The following is a 15,392-nucleotide window of genomic DNA, read 5'->3' as shown; positions in this document are numbered from 1 at the left end:
GAGGGGAGTAGAAATGAAGGTCAGTCCTTCAGTCAAAATAGAGTAGTTTACATGCAACCAAGTAGGGTTGAGCAGCAGGGGAACAGGGTAGTGTATTAAGGAATTCCTAACCTCATTAATTAAACCATATAAATGAAGTAAGAAGTATAATAACTTTAAATATCTCACTTGTTTTTTGTTTCAATGTTTAAAATATTCAAGTCAAATGGACCTACTAGGAAAAGGCTAGAGTATTCACGTTTCTATCCCTTAACTATGGAAAACCTAAGGTTTCTAAAAGAACAAAATTAAGACACCAGTCACCAAGAAACAGGATTATAGGAAATACCACAAGGCAAGTTCATCTGACTGAACTAAGAAAAGCCAAAAGGAACACAGAAGAAATTAAACATTTAACAATTAGGAGTGGCTGGAGGAAGATCTTAAAGTCAAAAACATTGCAGTTCAGATCTGGCACTGAGAAAGCTGAAAGAAAAAATTAACACTCTTCAGTAATGCTACATGAGGCTTAAGAAAGAGATACTACAACTGGGCAAAAAACCCCAAACATTATTCAGCTTTTTCTTATAAGACCAGCAAGCTAAAATTTCATTGCTTGGATTTGGAGTAATACACATAGCCATGGCTATACGCAGCAAATAGTGCTTATGACTATAAATGGATTTACTTCCCTATAAATTGATAGTTTAGCAAATAATTACACTGCAAACACCTATAAAACCACTACCCTGGTCTTAAGCAATTTCACCTTAAGCATTCCCTAAAAGGAACTATTTCCAAAAATGAGAAAGACAATACGTTGCTTAAAAATAAATAAATAGATAGGTAGGTGGGTAGGTAAATAAATAAATAAATAAATAAATAAATAAATAAATAAATAAAGGGGCGCCCAGGTGATTAAGCATCCAACTTCGGCTCAGGTTGTGATCTTATGGTTCATGAGTTGGAGCCCCACATGGGGCCTGCTGCTGTCAGCTCAGAGCCCAATTCAGATCATCTGTCCCCCCTCTCTCTGCCCCTCCCCCGCTCACACTCTCTCTCAAAAATAAAAAAAGTGAACATTAAAAACAAAAATAAAAACTTCTGAAGAAACAGAAATGTTATTTACCTAACTCAATAAAAAAACTGCTTTTAGTATTGATTTCAAATGAAGTATGTAAAATAGTTCAAGTTCACTTCCCCACCAAGATAAACACAGGAGTTTTAGCTTTCACAGTACTTGTTTCAAGGGCAACACATACCACTTTAGGTGTCACTAAAACAAAACCAATGACAACACCATCAATTTTAAGATGTGTCCCAATTTCCCTAAAACAAATTTTTCATATTAAGCAGGGTATATACAAGAGCTATTAAATTACAGATCTTAACTGTGCAGAGGAAGAGAACACAAAGGAGAAAGAAGAAATTCTCAGTTAGCATGACAAAGCAGCTGAGAATTTCTTCTTCACAATATGGTCATGTCCCTCAAAATGTAGCTGAAGGCACAACGATGAATATCAAACACACTGTAAATAAAGATAAACGTGAATGTCTAACATACATTAATCTTAGCTCACTCCTGAAACCCTATGAAAACATCTTTTAAAAGAGACAAGTACAGGGGCGCCTGGGTGGCGCAGTCGGTTAACCGTCCGACTTCAGCCAGGTCACGATCTCGCGGTCCGTGAGTTCGAGCCCCGCGTCGGGCTCTGTGCTGACTGCTCAGAGCCTGGAGCCTGTTTCCGATTCTGTGTCTCCCTCTCTCTCTGCCCCTCCCCCGTTCATGCTCTGTCTCTCTCTGTCCCAAAAAATAAATAAACGTTGAAAAAAAAAAAAAATTAAAAAAAAAAAAAAAAGAGACAAGTACAAAAGATCACAGCAAAAGAGATTTTTCAACAAAATTGTGACAGATGTATGACTTCTAAACAAAAGAAAAAGTTGAAATCCAAAAAGGAAAGAGATTAATAAATAAGCGTATTTCCAGGGTAGAAGAACCGTGGAAACACTGAGAAATTCAAGGCACCAAGGAATGAGAAAGGCACAGATAAAGAATGCTGTGAAATGAGAAATGGTTGAAAATGTGCATAAAAAGTACTGAGACTCCTAGATTTTTTCAGAGCTGTCTTTTAGTCAACTACAAAAATTAAAATGTACAGTTTATAGTGATACTGGCCTATCTCAAGACGCAAGAAAAATCTAAAATAAACAAGCTAACCTTACATAAGAGCCAGAAAAACAACAAAACCCAAACCCAGCAAAAAGAAGGAAATAATATAGAGCAGAAATAAACAATAAAGAAACAAGAACAACAAAAATAGGACAGATCAATGAAACCAAGATCGGGTTCTTTGAGATGATCAAAATTGATAAAAACCTCTAAGCCAGCCTCCCCACACACACACCAAAAAAAAGAAAAGAAAAAAGAGAGGACCCAAATAAATCATTAATGAAAGAGGAGAAATAACAACCAACAACCAATAACAATACAATTCTTAACAATTGTACCAGAATATTATGAAAATCCATATGCCAACAAACTAGACAACTTAGAAGAAATGGATAAATTCCTGCAAAAATCTAACCTACCAAAACTGAAGCCGGAAGAAATAGACAATTTGAACAGACCAATCAACAGCAATGAAATTGAATCAGTAATCAAAAAAATTCCCAAAAAACAAAAGTCCAGGACCAAACAGCTTTACAAATTCTACCAAACATTTAAAGTAGAGTTAATACCTTTTCTTCTCAAACTATTTCAAAAAAAAAAACAAAAAAACAAAACAAAACAAAAAAAAACCAGATGAGGAAGGACAATTTCCAAATTCATCCTATAAGGCCAGTACCACCCTGATATCAAAACCAGATAAAGATACCACAAAAAAAGGAACTACGGGCCAGTGTCTCTAATGAATACAGATGCAAAAATCCTCAACAAAATATTAGCAAACTGAATCCAACCATGTATTAAAAAAATCATACCCCACAATTAAGTGGGATTTATTCTTGGGATACAAGGGTGGGTCAATATTCACAAAACAATCAACCTGATATATCACATCAATAGGAAAAAGGATAAAAACCATATAATCATTTCAATAGATACAGAAAAAAAGCACTCAACAAAGTACAAGATGCATTTATGATAAAAATCCTCTACAAAGTAGGTCTAGAAGGAACATACCACAATATGGTAAAGCCTTTATATGAAAAACCCACAGCCAACATCATACTCCATGGTAAAAACTGAGTTTTACCCCTAAAGTCAGGAACAAGACTAAGATGTCCACTTTCACTTTTATTCAATATAGTACTGAAAGTCCTTGCCAAAGCAATTAGACAACATAAAGAAATAAAAGGCATCCAAAAGGATAAGAAAAAAGTAAAACATTTACTATCTGAAGATACAATACTATACATAGAAAACTCTGAAGACTCTACCAAAAAACTACCAGAACTGATCAATAAATTCAGTAAAGACACAGGATACAAAATCATTGTACAGAAATCTAGTTGCATTACTGTACACTAATAACGAAGCAGCATAAAATGAAATAAGAAAACAATCGCATTTACAATTCCACCAAAAACAATAAATTATCTAGGAATAAACTTAACCAAAGAGATCAAAGACCCGTACTCTCAAAGCTATAAACACTGGGGCACCTTGGTGGCTCAGTCAACTGAGCATCCATTTCTTGATTTAAGCTCAGGTCATGATCCCAGGGTCGTGGGATCAAGCCCCTCATCAGGCTCTGTGCTGAGTGTGAGGCCTGCCTGGGATTCTCTCTCTCCCCCTCTACTCCTCTCCCCCACTCACATGGGTGTGCGCTCTCTCATTCTCTCTAAAAAATTAAATAAATAAATAAAACACTGATGAAAGAAATTCAGGACAACACATAAAAATGGAAAGACATTCCATGCTCATGGTTAAAAGAACTAATATTGTTAAAATGTCTATAGTACCCAAAGAAATGTACAGATTTAATGCAATACCTATCAAAATATCAACAGCATTTTTCATAGAACTAGAACAAACAATCCTAAAATGTGCATGAAACCACGAAAGACCTCAAATAGCCAAAGCAATCTTGAAAAATAAAAACAAAGCTGGAGGTATCATAATTCAGGATTTCAAGTTATATTACAAAGCAGTAGTAATTAAAACAGTATGGTACTGGCATAAAAATAAACATACAGATCAATGGAACAGAACAGAAAACCCAGAAATAAACCCACAATTATATGGTCAATTAATCTTCAAAAAAGGAGGAATGAATATACAATAGAAAAATGTCTGTTCAACAAATGGTGCTGGGAAAACTGGACAGTACATGCAAAAGAATGTATCTGGACTACTTTCTTTCACCATACACAAAAATAAACTCAAAATGGATTAAAGATCTAAATGTGAGACCTGAAACCATGTAAATCCTTGAAGAGAGCACAGGTAGTAATTTCTCTGACATTGGCCGTAACAACAGTTTTCTAGATATGTCTCCTGAGGCAAGGGAAACAAAAGGAAAAATAAACTATTGGGACTACATCAAAATTAAAAGCTTCTGTGCAGCAAAGAAAACCACCAACAAAACTAAAAGACAGCATATGGAATGGGAGAAGATATTGGCAAATGATATATGTGATAAAGGGTTAGTATCCAAAATACAGAAAGAACTGATATACCTCAACACTATAAAAAACAAACAATCCAATTAAATAATGGACAGGACACATGAACAGACATTTCTCCAAAGAAGACAAACAAATGGCCAACAGACACATGAAAAGATTCTCCTCATCACTCATCATTAGGGAAATGCAATTCAAAACTACAATGAGAGATCATATCACACCTGTCAGAATGGCCAAAATGAACAAGAAACAACAAATGTTGGCAAGGATGTGGAGAAAGGTCAACACTCTGGCACTGTTGGTGGGAATGCAAACTGGTGTAGCTACTATGGAAAACAGTATGGAGTTTCCCCAAAAAATTAAAAATAGAACTACCCTACGACCCAGCAATTACACTACTGGGTACTTACCCAAAGAATACAAAAGCACTAATTCAAAGGGATACATGCAGCCCTATGTATACTGCAATGTTATTTACAATAGCCAAATTATGGAGAAAGCCCAAGTGTTCAGTGATAAATGAATGGATAAATAAGAGGTGGTATACAGATACACATACATAAACACACACACAAAAACACACACACACACACACACACACACACACAATGGAATATTATTCAGCCATAAGGAAGAATGAAATTTGCAACAACATGGATAAAGCTACAGAATATAATGCTAAGTGAAATCAGTCAGAGAAAGACAAGTATTGTATGATCTCACCTATATGTGGCATTTAAGAAACAAATCAGCAAAGGGGAAAAAAAAAAAGAGACAAATCAAGAAACACACTCAACTATAGAGAACTGATGGTTACCAGAAGAGAGGTGGGTGGGGGGGATGGGTGAAACAGGTGATGGGAATTAAAAAAAATAATTAAAATGCACCCAGAGTCTGAAAACTAGGAAATCATACAACACAGTAACATAAATGTTTTATTAAAAAATGAAACTACAAAAAAAAAAAAATGAAACTACATAGTATCTTTTGGTAAACTTTCAAACATTCAAACAATGCTGACGACTAAACAGGTTACTGGTGAAATTTTTCACATATAAAATATATTTTAAATAGCTATAAAAACTGAAAACATCTATTATTTAGCTAACAGTAAATTTTGCATTGAAATTCTGACTATGGGATGGGGCGTCTGGGTGGGCCAGTTGGTTAAAGCATCTGACTTCGGCTCAGGTCATCGTCTCAAAGTTCTTAAGTTCAAGCACCCCATCGAGCTCTCTGCTGTCTGCTGAGAGCCCACTTCAGATCCTGTCTCCCTCTCTCTCAGCCCCAAACCTACACACGTGTTCTTTCAAAAATCTTAAAGAAATAAACATTTTTTAAAAATTCTGAGGAAGAGTGAAGATGGCAGAGAAGTAGGGGGACCAGGATTTCCCTCTTCCCTCAGACACAGCTTATTGAGGTCAGATCACTCGGAACACCCAAGAGATCAGTCTGTGGAGTAACAGAAAGGTCTCCACAGGTGACAGGAAACAGCTTGGAGGGACAGGGGTGCATGTATATGAATTGGGGGAGATAAAACAGCACAGGCACAGAGGGGAGTGAATCCCTTCAGTGAAAGGACAGAAGGAAGAGAGAGACAGAGAGGCTGTGGAATTGCAGTATTGTGTTAGTACAAGAGAAAAACATCTCTAGACCATGGACTGGGGAACAAGAAATATGGAGAGTGCCAATTTCTACTTTGCAAACAGCTTCAGGAGCTGAAGATTGGAGTTTTCAAAAGTGCACAGCTTTCTCCAGACCAGAGTGAGACTTGTAAGTGTGGCTGGCAGGCAGGGAGCCAGCCTTGGGGTGCAGTAGAGATCTGAGCACCGCACTGGCAAAGAACAGTCCACTTCCCGGAGAACTTTGGGAAGAGGGTTTAGTTCCTCCCCAAGGACAAAAGACCCTGGAGGTGCCAGCCCAGGGCCCTTTATTGGCAGGGCTCAGTGGCACTACACCAGGGCAGAATCTGCGAGGTGCAGGGCACCTTAAGACATCAAGTTTTGAACCCCAGCCCAACACCTAGGAGGCACGGGAGACTGTAGAGCAGAGTAAGCCTACTGGCAGCGCTATTTCTGCCTGAACAGTATGGTTTGAGACACCCGGTCCGGGGAAGAGAGACTGGGGTATTACCATTTTTCTCCCCATCACCAACACGGTGGGACTTCAGGACAGTGGTTCCCAGTGGAGGCAGGACCCCCTTATAACAAACCCCACACCTCCATGCCTGGCAACTGCTTATCTACTGGAGGAGGACTGACACTGAGTGAACCAGATGGCCTCTCCACCACAAGAGCACAGCCACCGGTCCCAGGCACCAACAAACAATTGTCCTGTGGTTTTGTTCCCCACCCCTTCCTTTTTTCCAGGGTTACTTCAAGGATCAAAGCACACCTGGTGGAAGGTCCAAACAATCCACCACCAGGAGCAAGGAGAAGCTTTGTAGAGGACTGACCAGTGAAAGCAGCCAAATACACGAAAACAGAGCACACAACACACTGCAAAAACACTTCCTGAAGTGCCAGGCCCTGGATAGTGTACGACCCCTTTTTAACATAGTAGTACTCACAGGTGCAGAACACATGAAGCTATTCAAACACATTAAAGACAGAAACCTAGCCCAAATTACCAAACAGACGAATTCTCCTCAAAAGAAAATCCAGGAAGAAATGACAGCCAGTGAGAGAATTGCTCAAAACAGATACAAACAATATAGCTGAGCAAAAATTTAGAATTAGAGTCATAAGACTAATAGCTGGGCTTAGAAAAAAAAGCATAAAAGACAGCAGAGAATTTATTGCTGCAGAGATCAAAGACCTAAGGAATAATCTCAATGAATTAAGAAATGCTATAAATGAAATGTTAAAATAAACTAGATACAGTGACAGTGAGGACAGAAGACGCAGAGGAGAGCATAGGTGAAACAGAAGATGAAATTATGGAAAATGATGAAGCTGAAAAAAAGAGGGAAAGGAAATTACTAGACCATGAGAGAATTAGAGACCTAAGTGATTCAGTGAAACGAAATATTATTTGTGTCACAAGAGTTCCAGAAGATGAAATGAAATATTTGTGTCACAGGAGTTCCAGAGGAAGAACAGAAAGGGGCAGACAGTTTATTTGAATAAATTATAGCTGAGAACTTCCCTAATCTGGGGAAGGAAACAGGCATCCAAGTCCAAGAGGCACAGAGAACTCCCTTCAAAATCAACAAAAACAGGTCAACACTTCACATATGAGAGTGAAACTGGCAAAATACAAAATAAAGAGAGAATTCTGAACACAGCTAGGGACAAACAGGACTTACCCTACAAGGGTAGGGTGTTAGGCTAAGCGAAATAAGTCAAAGAAAGACAAATATCATATGATTTCACTCATGTGGAAGATACAAAACAGATGCACCTAAGAGAAGGGGAGCAAAAATAGTATGAAAACAAAGAGGGAGGCAAACTCTTAAGTACAGAGAACTGAGGGTTGATGGGGATGGGGAGTTATGGGGGTGCAGAAAATGGGTGCTGGGCGTTGAGGAGGGCACTCGCTGGGATAAGTACTGGATATTGTATCTAAGTGGTAAATCACAGGAATCTACTCCTGAAGCCAAGACTACACTGTATGTTAGCTACCTTGAGAATAAAAAACAAAATAAAACAAAACAAAATCCTAAACAATGGGGTTCAGAGAGCTTCCAGTTTGGTGAACATTTGGAGGTGCTAGGAGAGTGATAAGACCAGAGAAGGCACCCAACCACCCTCACGGCACCTTGCCCTATGCATCTCTTTCATTTGACTGTTCCTGTATCCTTTTTTTTTTTTTTTAATTTTTTTTTTCAACGTTTTATTTATTTTTGGGACAGAGAGAGACAGAGCATGAACGGGGGAGGGGCAGAGAGAGAGGGAGACACAGAATCGGAAACAGGCTCCAGGCTCTGAGCCATCAGCCCAGAGCCTGACGCGGGGCTCGAACTCACGGACCGCGAGATCGTGACCTGGCTGAAGTCGGACGCTTAACCGACTGCGCCACCCAGGCGCCCCTCCTGTATCCTTTTATAATACACTGGTAATAGGAAAAAAAAAAATTCAGACTACAGGAAAAATACTTTTTTTTTTAAAGTCTAGAATATATACAGAACTACTACAAATCAATTAGAAATACAAGCCAATTTTAAAAAGATGGATTTAAAACTTAGACACTTCATAAAAGAAAATATCAATATGCCCATAAAAAAGATGCTTGATCTCATCAGTCATCAGGAGACTGCAAGTTCAAACCACAACAAACAGCAAGACTGATGAGAAGGACTATAATCAAAATGACTGATGACACACAATGTTGACAAAAATGCTTAAGAAATAAAACTCTCAAGCATTTATCAGTGCAACTGGAAAACAGTAGAGCTAATATGGAAAACTTACTCATTTCTTATAAAATTAAACACGTATTTACCCTACGACCAGCAATTTCACTCTTAAGTAGTTAAAGAGAAATAAAAACATAAACCCAGAGAAACACTTGTAAGAATACAGTAATTTCAGTATTAACAGCCCTAAATCAAAAAGTCCATCAAACAAAAAAAAAAGATAAATAAATTATTGTGTATTTATACAACAGAATAGCAGTCAATAATAAAAAAGAATAAAGTAATAATAAAGGAGTCCCGAAGACACTAACAGCTAGACTTTCAAATTTCTGACAGGATACTCTTCAGTGGGAGATCAGTTTAGTTGAAGAGCAAGTACTTAAACTGAAGATTTTCCAACAAACAACCCATTGCGATCACCCTAAAGTTAAGTTCAGAGTCACCAATACCATGTATACATTCAGGGCTTTCCAAATAGCGCTTTATTTAGTCCCACACTCTTAATTATGAGCAGAGAGCCACACATTGCCAAGCATTTGAGGAAAGCCTCTAAACACGGGATAGTATAAACAAAAGCAAATAAAAGGTGGGAAAAACAAATTAGCTAAAACAAACATTTTGTAGGAAAAAAAAATTCCCCAAAATATTATCATTAATTTTCTCAAAGAATCTTACATCAATAACATAAGAACAGAAGAACAAAATGCTACAGCAAAAGAAACGTCCAGGGAAAAAGAGAAAGAAGAAACAGACAGACACAGACAGACACACACACACACACACACACACACACACACAGAAGAAAAGGAAAAGGAAAAGGAAAAGGAAAAGGAAAAGGAAAAGGAAAAGGAAAAGAAAGGACGAAAGAGAGGGAAAAGACAAAAGTGAGAGGAAGAAAGGATCATCTAAAGATCAATACTACAAAGCAGAAGCTTAAAGAACAATCAGTCCAAATTCAGAAGTGAGTGGGTAAATAGAGGGTTCAAGGCAGGGCATCTCCCCCAAAAAGGATGAAAATGAGAAATATTTGCTGTTTAAATCTGACCGGTAGAAATTCAGCAAAACCTGAAAGCATGACTATGACAAATTATTGTTAAAAATATTATGAACTAATAATACACTTTATCATTTTCTTTATCAAAAGAAACTCAGAAGGAAGTAGTAAGATTTAAGAAGCATAAGCAAAGACCATTAAAAAAATCAGTTAAAAATGTACTACAAGTTAGTAAAGTTTTAAAAAGAGAAAGTAACAATAATATGAAAGCTAGGAAGAGAGTGTGCAGTTAAAACTTTCAAGGTTCCTTGATTGCTCAGAAAGAAGTGAGAGTTCTGACTTTAGACTTCACTAATCAATTATGTAGTGAAAGCACAAAAGAGAATGTTAACTTCCAAGCCCACAGGGGGAAAAGGAAAAATGAGAACAAAGAAAATTAATCAATTAAGCAGAAAAGAGGGAAACAGGAAAACAAAACAAGAAGCATGGAAAATAAAAAATATAAAATAAGTTCAACACCATCAAATTCAGTAAGATTTTTAAAACACATAACAATACTGCATATAATTTATGGACACATGTGACATAGAAAAACAAACAGGATGCAGACCAAATTTAGTGGAGTGGGCTACCCTCTGCAAACAGGAAGAATACAATTTATGAGGGGCATTTCAACTACATCAACAATTTCTTTTCTTTTTTTAATCTCTTAAGGAAATACAGCAAAAATGCTAACATTTCTAAAAAAGACATAGTGGCTATCATAGTCATCTGTTATTTTCTGAACTATTTCCTAATTTTAAAAAAACTGGGTGGCTCAGTCAGTTAAAGATTGGACTTCAGCTCAGGACATGATCTCGTGGTTCGTGAGTTCAAGCCCCACATTGGGTCTCTGCACTGAAAGCACAGGGCCTGTTTGGGATTTTGTCTCCTTCTCTCTCTGCCCCTCCCCCACCTCGAAAATAAAGAAACTTTAAAAAATTTTATAAAAGAGCAATAGTCAGATATATGATATTCTTATTACTACAAAAATGCAAAGTTCTAAACTGCCTTATAAATATACAGATTTCAGAAAAGTTACCTCCATTTAGCATAGTTTAATAAGCTTAAAAATTAATGACTCACAACTCAGTTCTAAAATGTTAAAGAATAGTAAAGAACATCAAAGTCAAAACCTGTTCAAATCCAAATGCCTAGAATATCTTTAAAATTGTTCTTAAACTAAAGAACTAGTACTGTCTCTGGTAACACTGACTTTTTATAGGTGCTTCTAGACTAAGGCGGCACAAGGAGTCAAGCTTCTGGCTTCAGAGAGTAACTTCCATGATGATGAGCTGAAAGAAGACTTTACCAAATAAAGTCTTTATTTAACACAATAACCAAAAAGGGGGATACTTTTCCTATACACACACACACATACACACACACACACACACACACACACACACACACACACATATACACACATATATACACACACATATATGTATATATATATATACACATATATATCAGTTATATACAAACAGACACACACACACACACACACACATATATATATAAATATATATATAAATATGAAACTAATTATTTTCACCAACAAGCATCTAGAAATATTGGCTATTGTGGGTATATAGTACCTGTTAAGTCCTTTGCTAAATCAGGATGGTTCATGAGACAGTGACTAGCAAACTTGACACATTCCAGGCGGATTGGTACATGGATGTCATTAAACCTGAAAAAATATAAAGGCACAGAATGATCTTTAAAATAAGAGAAACAGATATGTGTTTAATCTGTATTCAATTTATATTTATTCCTCTAATTAAAAGAAAAAACAATTTATGTAGAGTAATTCAAAGTGGAAGTCAGACTCTTTCAACAAAGTTTTGATATGCTATATATTTATGAATGCTTTGGAATGTCGATATTAAACCAGCACAATCTCCTGAACTATGTACTTTCAAGGAACATGTATAAACAATACATGCTTGGCTCAAGCACAAAACTTAGAAGGACAAGATTTTTCCTATAAGTATTATACTTTCAAATATGCCTGTTTATATATGCATATGTGTGTACATAGTTCATAGATACATTATATAAATCCTAAACTGTGTCTGGAAAGAAAACCTTTCCTCAAAGTATCCCTTCTTAAATATAGAACATTCACAAAAGTGTGGCAGACCTTGCACTAAACCCCATATTATTTTACATGACTCTAAAAACTGAGCCCAAATTACTCCTATCCAGTTAACCATCACATTTCCACTAATACTAAAGCCAATTTTTATATGAAGAAGTATCTTAGTATATATTTCTAAAATACTAAAACTCATTTATTGATGTCACTTAAGTATCTTTTGATCTTGTATTTCTCCTCCATCAATTTTTTTCCTTATAATTTATTTGGTGAAGTAACTGCTTTTGATTGTGTGTGTAGTGTTTTTCCAGAGTTTAGATTTTGCTACATTACATTTTTCTGACTTAAATTAATAGGCTCCCCTCTCTCCTAAATCTTATAAACTGACAGATCTAGACACCAGTAATATTCAGATTCACTGTTTTAGCAAGGCTATTTCACAGATGGCATCTTCTTCCTCCATCATAAAGCACGTGATGTCTAGTCATCTCTAAACTATTGATGTTGAAAGCCTATATGCATTGGTTCATCCTGGAATGCAAAACAGTGATGTTTCTTAAAAAATCTTGTCTAGTATCAACAAGAACATCAAAGTAAAGCAAGAATTTTCCACTCAGTATTTTCATATGTCTTAATTCTGTATCACCAAAAGGTTTCGAAATCATGTATCACCCTATACTGTAAGAAACAAATTCAGTATTTTAAAGGGGGTGGGAAAGAGGTCTTCAAAATGAGCACCAAATTATTCATAAAAGCTTATTATTAGGAAAAAAAAAAAAACGCTCTATGAAGTACACTCAAAAAATTTTAACATCCAGTCTATGATCTCATGTAAAGTTTCCAGAGTGTTTTGAATCCAAGTACTCCATCCTTATGTACTTTACCATTTTTCAATTAAACATGTGCTATTTAACCATTACAAATAAATATAAGACCTCTTTAAAAAAATAGTCTAGGTCCTTAAACTTGGTAAGAATCAGTGAGTTTCAATTTTAGGCCATTAAAATTAAAAGAAAAAATTACAATGTAATGGAAATGTGACATAAATTTTAATCGAGATTTTTTCCCCTTCTAAAATCTCACAAAGTCTGAGTAAATCAAGTCCTGATTTAAAGATATATTAAATGTCTGTAAGTAAAAACTGTATTTTTGTTTTACCACATTAAGTGAACTTTAAGTTGACTGGTATAATTAAACGTATAAAATATTTTGCTCTACTACCCAAGAACTTTCCATTGTTGTTTAAGGGGAAAAAGTCTAGAAATCAAACTCAAAATTACAATGGGCTAAAATTTATTTATTTAATGCACCTTGTGAAATAGTACTGAGCTACATAAGAGGCAGGAAATCACATTATGACTTTAGCACTTAAGAATTTATAAAACCTTCTACCTCATTTAAAAAATTAGAAAAATAAGGCCAAAAGAGATTAAATTTATCATCATCATCGACAGTTCTAGTATTAAGAGAGGACAGAAAAGTGGTTATAACAAATATTTCAATACAAAAAAAAAAAAGAACAAGACTTTTAAAATCCTATTTATGACTTAATTGCATTATTTGTTATGAGAAAAATTTGGGGACAGGGGTGGGGGTGGGAGGGGTTCTCCTTTAACTTCAGGGCCAAAGTACATTTCAGCCAGGGCACTTGAGAGGTGGTTTTAACATATTCAAGGTCAGGGATACTTTTAGAAATGTAATGAAATGAACTCTTCTCATAGAAAAGAGAAATCTACAAACGCACTCAAAATTTTGCAAAATTTCAGGTTTGTGGAAATTAAAAGCATACATGGAATTCAGGTTATCATTTTCTTTAAATGAGAAATGTACAATGGAGGTTAGGAGGAAGAACATGCGTATCATTTATTTCTTCATTCTGTGGATATCCTTGTCTTTACAAATGTCTCATGATTTATTTCCTGTTGGAATGAATCACTGCTATGTAATAATAACACATTTTAATTTCATGACTAGAATACCTTTTGAGATAGCTTTTTAAATTTTTTAATATTTATTTATTTTGGGGGGGGGGGGGGGGAGAGAGGGAGACAGAATCTGAAGCAGGCTCCAGGCTCTGAGCTGTCAGCATAGAGCATGATGCGGGACTCGAATCCAAAAACCTTGAGATCATGACCTGAGCCGAAGTTAGACGCTTAACCCAGGAGCCCCCCAAGTGCCCCTTGAGATAGCTTTATAAACGTATTATCTTTAAAAAAAATAAAAGTAAAAAAATTAATGTATCATCTTTCAAAAATTAAGGGCAAAATAAGATGAAAAGAAGGGCAACTGTAAATATGGCCAATCACTACCAACATTCAAACATTTCAACATATATTAAAAAAAAAAAATCCCAAAATATAAAACCTTTAATTTTTAATAGTTCAGAAAAACATTAAATACGGGTGTTTTAAAATAATGTAAAGTAGATACAAACATATATTACTTTTAAACAGGACACCAAAGTCATATACCTGCCCAAGTAACACTGCCAGAGTGGTTTGTTTTGAGAAGCCAATTCTGAATCCTTTGCCCCAAACATTTTTGCCAGTAGTTTAACAACTTGTAGGCGTTCCTCATTATCATTGCTCTAAAACAAAACACAGACAGCTTTAAAACTATCAGATAGATATATTCATGACAATTTTCCCATGATTTTCCTCATCTCTCAATTCCACAAAAACTTTCATGAACTCCAAATGAAAACTTATACACAAAAATGCTCAAACTTTTCAAAAAATTAAATGTTCTCTTAAATGATCTCATCATCTCATTAAAGCAATAACTCCCTACATGAAAATACATACCAAAGTCTGACTAAACGTTAGAGGCCCTTCTTACAATTTAGGCTCATTTCCATTCACAATCAAATTCAAAACCTAACTCACATCAAACCTATGCAGATCCTTGAAAAACTATTTGTTTGATACTCAAGGTGCTACAGATGTTACTGTATACTTTTTTTTTCTTTTAATTTTAAAACAATGCCTAAGCCTAGCATTAGAAGCTCCCACAATAATGACCTAACTCATCTCTATTATTTCTCTCACTATTCCTCTAAATAAGTACTTTTCAACCCTGGGGCACATTAAAATGACCTCTAAAGCTCTAAAACAAAACAAAACAAAACAGCCTGGATTTTATTGCCAATAATTCTGATCAACTGGTCTGATTTAATCCCTGGACATCTGTTTATTAAGGCTCCACAGGGTGAAGATTCTAATGTGCAGCCAGGGATGATTTAAACTTACGTGATGTTACTATCCAACTATAATCCTCTGTGTTCCAGA

General features: G+C 35.8%; 1 protein-coding gene across 5 annotated transcripts in view; it reads right to left on the bottom strand.

The window, feature by feature from the left end:
- Positions 1-15,392, bottom strand: part of PDS5B (PDS5 cohesin associated factor B) — a 195,244-nt gene that overhangs the window by 89,449 nt on the left and 90,403 nt on the right. For all 5 annotated transcript variants that reach the window (XM_030308934.2, XM_030308936.2, XM_030308939.2 and 2 more), the window contains exons 9-10: positions 14,577-14,692; positions 11,603-11,697 (exon numbers count right to left, since the gene is read on the bottom strand). In XM_030308934.2, the coding sequence (XP_030164794.1) occupies positions 11,603-11,697; positions 14,577-14,692 (211 nt within the window). The remainder of the gene's footprint in view (positions 1-11,602; positions 11,698-14,576; positions 14,693-15,392) is intronic.

The sequence above is a fragment of the Lynx canadensis genome, chromosome A1, assembly GCF_007474595.2.
Source record: "Lynx canadensis isolate LIC74 chromosome A1, mLynCan4.pri.v2, whole genome shotgun sequence".
In the NCBI taxonomy this organism is placed as follows: domain Eukaryota; kingdom Metazoa; phylum Chordata; class Mammalia; order Carnivora; family Felidae; genus Lynx; species Lynx canadensis.
This window is presented reverse-complemented; position numbering and strand designations above follow the sequence as displayed.